Source organism: Miscanthus floridulus, chromosome 2 (assembly GCF_019320115.1).
Source record: "Miscanthus floridulus cultivar M001 chromosome 2, ASM1932011v1, whole genome shotgun sequence".
NCBI classification, from domain to species: Eukaryota; Viridiplantae; Streptophyta; class Magnoliopsida; order Poales; family Poaceae; genus Miscanthus; species Miscanthus floridulus.
The window spans coordinates 151,194,246-151,202,153 of NC_089581.1; the positions used below are offsets into that span (position 1 = coordinate 151,194,246).

General features: G+C 51.4%; 1 protein-coding gene across 1 annotated transcript; it reads left to right on the forward strand.

Moving 5' to 3' along the window:
- The first annotated feature begins 2,767 nt into the window (after window positions 1-2,767).
- Window positions 2,768-3,963, forward strand: LOC136540105 (abscisic acid receptor PYL4-like). The gene has a single exon (XM_066532096.1). The coding sequence runs from the start codon at window positions 2,889-2,891 to the stop codon at window positions 3,549-3,551; it is 663 nt and encodes a 220-aa protein (XP_066388193.1). The 5' UTR covers window positions 2,768-2,888; the 3' UTR covers window positions 3,552-3,963.
- Window positions 3,964-7,908: the final 3,945 nt, after the last annotated feature.

Below are 7,908 nucleotides of genomic sequence, written 5' to 3' on the forward strand. Positions count from 1 at the left end.
GTCCTGACCGTTAACAACATGTTTTATAACCGTGTCGAGCTACACATTTAAAGCGTTTACATGAGTTAGTGTTTCCGATTTAATTTATCGTTTTTGGCCGTTATCGATGTGTATGCGGGCATTGCGTCGTTCCCAACATCACGAATATCCCGTTTCTGTTTTCCGGACTGAGTATTCTCTATTCTGTTTTCGTTTTCCTATAAAAATATGAAAACAAATATGGTTAGAGCGTTTTTCCGACCGTTTTCGTCACTACTGCGACTCTGTTCTGCCGTGGGGGAGGGGAGAAAGGCGTTGACGCGCGGGCCCGGAATGACAAAGAAAGATTAGGAGATGCTGGGCTGCCTGCCAGCTCTTGGGCCAAGCACGCCAGGCCTAGCTGAACGGGCTCGACCTAAGCACAACAGAAGAAGGGGCGCTGGGGAGGTAGCGGCCAGGAGCTGGCCGGGAGAAAGCCAGGCCGGCCCAAACGTAGAAAGAAAAGGAAAGGAGGATCGGGCTGAGCCAAGAGAAAGAGAGAGCAGGCCGTCAGATAAGCTCGAAGCGTTTTTATAGTTTTCTATAAACATATTCAAAACATATAATTTTTAAAAAACTTTTCAAACTCAAAAGGTATTTTTAAAAATTACTTTTATGAAACATAACTTTGAACTCTTATTTTTTTAAAAAAACATAAAACATATCCATTACTTATTCGAGTTTTAGAAATCCATTTTTTCAGACAAAAAACTTGTGCAAAAAATATGAATACAATAACGGACGCTCATTCACTTGTTTTTTTAAAAGACCACATTTTTATTCTTTGAATTATCAACATGTTAAGTCTCATTCGTTGCTTGGCTAGAATCATGTTGAGATAGAGCATGATTTTAGGGAAAAAATATGAAACTAATTTAATAATTTTTCATGCTAAAGCAAAATTTCTATGAATTTCCTAAGGTCAAACCAGGTTTTATGGTTCTTTAATTGCATTATTTTTCCATAAAATTGTTTTGGATAGGTTTTCTGAAACCATTTTTATGAAATTTTGGATATTTTAAAATGTAGTTTTATTTTTATCTTTCCAAACTTTTAATTTAATATGATTTACACGCCACTCAGCTAAAGTCAGGAAAAAATATTATTAAAATTATCTATGACGCAAATCAAATGGTTTTAAAATAAAGAGGAGGTAAAAAAACTAATTTTATAGATGAAGTAGGGAGCGGACGGGCTGTAGCTCTGTTGGTATGGGTGAGATAGGATTCTTGGTCTGCGTGAGAAAATCATCTTATATATCTTAAGTAGAATGTTTGGGAACTGCCTAGCACCCAACAGAGAGTTTTTAGATGAAGTAGGGAATGCGTGAGAAAGTCATCTTATATATCTTAAGCAGAATGCTTGGGGACTGCCTAGCACCCCGCAGAGGATTTTTAGATAAAGTAGGGAAATTGGACGATCGCGAAAGTAATAAAAAAAAAACTTAGCGCTGATTGATCGACGGAGGACTCTTCGACCGATGATTCCCCTCCCGACGAGAGCGAGATCAACTAGTAGAATCCGAAAAGAGAAACGGCCAGGTACCCTACCCACCCTCCTGTGCGAGTCGTGACTCTTGCGTCGTCTTCCCGCCGCTCGTGAAGCGCGGCCAGCCCACCCAGCCTCGTTTAATTCCGAACAGCACGCGCCATGCGGCAGGCCCCCACTTGCATGCATTGTTCCTGCCTTCCTGGTGGGGGCAGCGCAACTAGGCGGCGGGCTGGCTGCCAGGGTTTATGGCGGGCGGCACCGGGCCGCACGAGCGCGTACGGCCGGCGGGCAGCGAGCCGTGCCGTGCGTGAGCGAGAGGCCCTGCTCTCATGTCTCCTGGTCCAAGGAGAGCAGCCAGCAGCCGAGCGCGCGCGCCGCGGCCGGGGAAACAGCGCTCGGTCGCGTCCTCGTGATCAGCAGTGACGTTTTGGCGCCACTGGGAGCGTGCCCGGCCACTGGTTCCCCGGAAAGGGACGCGCGGGACGGGAGGGCCTCCCCACTTGCGCGCGTTCCCCTCGCGCGAGCCCTTCCCTTATCGCGTCGTCCGTCCACCCGCCTCCCAAGTGGCCTCCCCAACTTGCAGCCCTGTTGTTGTTGATATGTGCTACAGGAGTACATTGCTACCAACGACGACAGGCTGCATCAATCTTCTTTCTTTTTCCCTGTCCCTTTTATTACTTTCGTGGTGATTTACCTGCATACGTTCGTTCGGTTGAAAATTAAACCCGCGCGTGGCCGTAGAAGAATCGCCTCCTACCTGGCTGTCGCTGGGAGTAGTCTAAGTATAGCTTAGCTATACACATCTACTGCTCCTCGTTGTCCACCCGTTGCTGTAGGATTTCGTGCAGTATCTAGCCAATCTGACCATAAAAAGCGCAGAGATGAATTGATGTTTTTCCCCTTCGGCAACGTGATGGATTGATGATCTTCTTGCGCTTCCATTGGTCAATTGACTGAGCTGTGAGCTCGTGTTTTTCAGCAGCCAGCTACAAAATTAACTGCAACTTGGGTTGAGTCTATATCAATTTTTCTTCCTAATTTATCGAAAAGATCAAGAAAGCTGGCAACGCCCTCCCCCAAAAATGCAACTTGGGCAAATTGCTGAAATGTAGACCCCACTTAAAGATGATTTAGTTGAATTAATTAAAGAGGGAGCACAATTAAAGTGAGCACACAACTGGATACATATGCAACAGTGCGAGCCAGGACAAGTTGGCGCACCTTTGCATATATAAATGCCTCTACCCTCCATCAACCTCTCTTCACTATCCCCAACCCGCCCGTCGCCGCAAGAAATTCCACCGCACACACGAGAGACGAGACCAGCAGACGAAGGCAGCTAACCAGGGTAGGACAAGCGCAGCCAGCTAGCCGCAAAGATGCCGTGCATCCAGGCGTCCAGCCCCGGCAGCATGCCGCACCAGCACCACGGCCGAGTCCTGGCGGGCGTCGGGTGCGCGGCGGAGGTGGCCGCGGCCGTCGCCGCGAGCGCGGCCGGGATGCGGTGCGGGGCGCACGACGGCGAGGTGCCCGCGGAGGCGGCGCGGCACCACGAGCACGCGGCTCTGGGGCCGGGGCGGTGCTGCTCCGCGGTGGTGCAGCACGTGGCGGCGCCCGCGGCGGCGGTGTGGTCCGTGGTGCGGCGGTTCGACCAGCCGCAGGCGTACAAGCGGTTCGTGCGCAGCTGCGCGCTGCTGGCGGGGGACGGCGGCGTGGGCACGCTCCGCGAGGTGCGCGTGGTGTCGGGCCTCCCCGCGGCGTCCAGCCGCGAGCGCCTGGAGATCCTGGACGACGAGAGCCACGTGCTGAGTTTCCGCGTCGTCGGCGGCGAGCACCGGCTCCAGAACTACCTCTCCGTCACCACCGTGCACCCGTCCCCGGCCGCGCTCGACGCTGCCACCGTCGTCGTGGAGTCGTACGTGGTGGACGTGCCGCCAGGCAACACCCCCGAGGACACCCGAGTGTTCGTCGACACCATCGTCAAGTGCAACCTCCAGTCGCTGGCCACCACCGCCGAGAAGCTCGCAGCCGTGGAGGCGTGAGGAGGGACTCCATCTCCATGGGTGATCGATGGTTTTTCCGGGGAGGAGGGATGCGTGTTTCTACGGCGCGTGAGTTTTTTTTCCTTCTTCTCTTTCTTCTTTCTTTGAATTTTTCACATTAGTGCCCCTCTTGGTTATGGTTATTATTTTTTTCTCGTTGTTGCGAGAGACACACGGCCCTGCTCCGTCCCTAGCTAGTCCCTTGTCCAAAGATTCAAGAGATCAGATGACAAGTATAAACCGGTAGAGATCTAAGTTCCGGCGCACGCTCGATTCCTCTGTATATATGTTCATGGTAATAGATGTGGTTTTTGGAAAAGCACAAAACATACCAGATTATTATATGTGTCCTTTGGCAAGTTTTGATCTAAATGTAACAAATGTGATGCATGGGTAGCAATATCTGGTGTACTGTGATGAGCACACAAATAAATGACGAAGAGCTTCATGCTTACATTATCGAGCTTGTAGGAAGTGATGAGAAAGTAAGGGCGTGTCCTTTTCTACTGGAGAAAGGGATTGCAGACTAAATTTTAGTCTTAATTAGTCCATTAAAATCAAACACCATACACTAATATATAGACTAGGTACTAAAATGCAGTAGCCTTTTAGGCGTTGCTAATTGAGACTAAACAGCCCATACCCCTCACTCTCTCTTCTTCCTCGTAGTCTCTCTCCTTCTCTTTAGTCCTTTTTAGTCCCTGAGAACCAACACCATTTTAGTTCGTGTTTTAATTTCTATTACGCCCTAAGTAGTAAACAGTAAGCGTTGCGCACTTGTTTCATTTGCTAACCCGGCCAGCAAGTCTATTTGTCGCCACTCTTTCATGTAAGCGCGTTGCGCCCTTGTTTGATTTGCGAACCCAGCAAAGTCTATTTCTCTCTACTCTTCTATGCTAAGTAATCGTTGGGCGAACAAATTAAAGCTACCTTGCCAAAAGGAAGCAGGCGGAGGAGCATATCTAGCTGCCAAACATGGAGCACTGAGCTACTCCCTGTGTCCTGTATCAAAATTTATCCTTAAATACGATACATTTTAGAGGATAAAAATCAATTTTACATTAAATATTTTTTATTTATCAACCAATCATCATTGATTAAGGTGATAATAGCATATGATTAGAAAATAAAATAAGAGTATATATGTCTTTTATGTGCTCTCTTAATTTATCTTGTAATTCGCATTTGCCTGGGCAGCCGATCACGCGGAAAAGAAAGGAAGCAAGGTGTCTATGAGATCGATCACGGCTAGGCGTACGTAACATATCAGTGAGCTGACCTCAGTTTGAATGATCTGGAATACGGCCTCGTTCATTTGAGCTACTTTTCAATCGAATAATATTTTTCTCTCATAATATTTTAGTATAAGCATAAGCATAAGTTAAATTTCAGCATAAGCGAACAGAACCTACAATACTAAATCTATACACAGCAGCATCTACTATACACTAGAGATTATGCATAGTACAGTGTCAGGGACCAAATACTTGGGTACCCAAAGAGAAGGAGCTAATAACTATCAAACGTTGATGCTTCCAAACAAACAAGAACGCGACTACACCTCTTGTCCAACAACCGAGGGTTAACTCCGTCTTGTCCGACCCCAAAGGATGGCTCCACCTCACCCGACCCCTGAGGGCTAGCTCCGCCTTGCCCGACCCCCGAGGGCTGGCTCCGCCTCGCCCGATGTCTGAAGGCAGATTCTACCTCGCCCGATGTTCGAGGGCTGGCTCCGCCTCGTCCGACGTCTGAGGGTAGACTCTGTCTCGCCCGACCCTCGGGGGCTGGCTCCGCCTCGCCCGACATCGGAGGGCTAGCTCCGCTTCGCCCGACGTCTGAGGGGCGCCCGACGTCCGAGGGCATACTCCGCCTCGCCCAACGTTCGAGGGCTGGCTCCGCCTCGCCCGACGTCTGAGGGCAGACTTCGCCTTGCCCGATGTCTGAGGGCTGGCTCCGCCTTGCTCGACGTCTGAGGACAGGCTCCGCCTCGCCCGACGACTACGCGCTGCTCCTTCATAACTACGCGCGCAGATAAGGCGGGGCACTCAAGTCAACCACAATACCGAGGACCATATCTTGCACGCCTACAGGAAAGTACCGTCAGGATATGACAAGACGGGCGCTTTAAGCCGTTTCAGGCATGTCAGAGCCCAAACAGTATTGTGGGCGCCGATATTTGTCTTACAGTGTTATGGGCGCCGATATTTGCCCTCAGGCACGGATCCTAACGGAAGCATACGATAACCGCTATGGTCTAGGAGGAAACTCACATCATCCACAGTAACGGACGTGGGGTCATTGCGCCGTCTGCTCCTCATAGGGTCGTGGTTTAGCACCCTGGTTCGTCACGCCGTCCGCCGGGGCGGGATGGGACGTGACCACTTGCTGACAAAGCCAGAGCACGGCTCTATTAGGATCAGCGGACATGCACCCAGCATGGAGCTATCCCTGGCACCATCTGCCGTGTCAGCGGGGCTCGCTCAGAGGAAAAGGAAGACCCGACATCTTTGAAGGACCTCCATGGCCTCTGGTTCTTCTTCTTTCTCCTATCTGTAATCCTTGCTTCCCCTTGGTCTATAAAAGGAGAGGCAGGACACCCCACTAAGGGGACCGATCGATTCAACACACCACACATCACATCACACATAGCTGAGCAACATCCAAGCTCTCAGCACTCGTTTGACCTTTCGATCACAGACATGAGACATGTCCCTCTCTCGCCCGTTTTTACCCCCTGCTACGAACTTTTTCAGTGCAAATAACACGAGCAGCAATCACGAACTAGACGTAGGGACATTCTGTCCGAACCAGTATAAACCTTGTGTCTTTTTAGCACACCATCTAGGCCAAACATGCAATAATATAAATTTACTCGATGGTGTTTACTCGAAACACCGATAGTTGGCGTGCCAGGTAGGGGACCTTTGCGTGTTCCGACATCAACACTAGGCCATGGATGGCTAGCCATGGTATTAGCTGGGTCCCAGGCGCACCCGTGCACTTCGGAGACGTAGACTTCATCATCGCGGTGGGAGGAGAGTTGGCATTGGCTCACACCGCCATCTAACCTCTCCTCAACATCGGCCTCGACTACGAGAGGCTTAAGCGCCAACTCGGCGTCTCCCTAGGACCCCAGCCATCAAGGGAGGACTCGCGCCGCCTTACCTTCTTTGATGCCAATGACATGGCACGGCTCGCCGGAGGGGAACCCCTCTTTTCGGAAATCCCATGCGGAGCGCCCCGACGGCGCTTCCGTTCGGTCTCCGCAACGCCGCGGTGACCGTTAGCCACCTTGTGGCACAACGCATGGTTCCACCTCCTGCAAACGACGAATTCGTGGGGGTGATTGAACACATCACGGAATCTTTCCATGACCTCTTGGCAGAGGAGCTAGGGTCGCCCTCTGGCTCTGACTCCAGCAGAGAAAGCCATCACCCCTTTCGTGAATGCTTCATGATGGGTACCCCTGAGGGGCACATTGAAAGTGTCAGCAAGGGGGAGGCTACCCCAACAAATGACCTCACCGACGAGGCTGAGAGGGAGACAGCGGCCCCGCCACGCATGTCGGTGGAGCAGCTGAAAGCCCGACACCGAGAGATTGAGGAAGCGTGACTCCAGCTCAAGCAGGAATGAGCGAAGCTTGATCAGGAGATCGAGCGCCACAGAGATCGTGGGCGCGCCGCGCCATGGGCCACAACATGAATCAGAGGATCATCGCTAATGTTGAAGCCCTCCCTCGCTTTGCCCAGGCAAGCCAGAACATCGCTGCCACGATGGCCTTGCTCCATGGCCTTCTAGAGGCCGCGACACCTAAGGATCATCGTGCCCACCGTGAGATTCGGACGCTGCTCGAGTGGGCGATAGTGTAGTAGGCCGAAAGCTCGTTGTCTCGGCGACATGAGCTCGACGCTAGCCAGCGCATGCCCTTGGAGCATCCTAGCAGGGATGCATCGGTTCACCAAGAACCACAAGGAAGTAGGCAGCACACCACGGTCCTAGTGCATCAGCGTCTCGGCCACAACCGTGACGCACGCAACACCCTCGACACCCACAGACGCGCCTACGATGACCCGAGAGAGGGAGCTAGACACGGCTATCACCCTCGTCGTGGTAGATGCTACGACAGTAGCGAGGACTGAAGCCCGAGCCTCAGCCTCTCGGGGTCTCAGGTCTTTGGCCGACACATCCTCAACGCTGCATTCCTGCCAAGGTACCGACCACCAACCAACATCCTGAAGTACTCTAGGGAAACAAACCCTGGACTATGGCTCAAAGACTATTGGCTTGCCTGCCAAGCCGGTGGTGCAGATAATGACGATTTCATTATCCACAACCTTCCGTTGTTCTTAGCCGATTC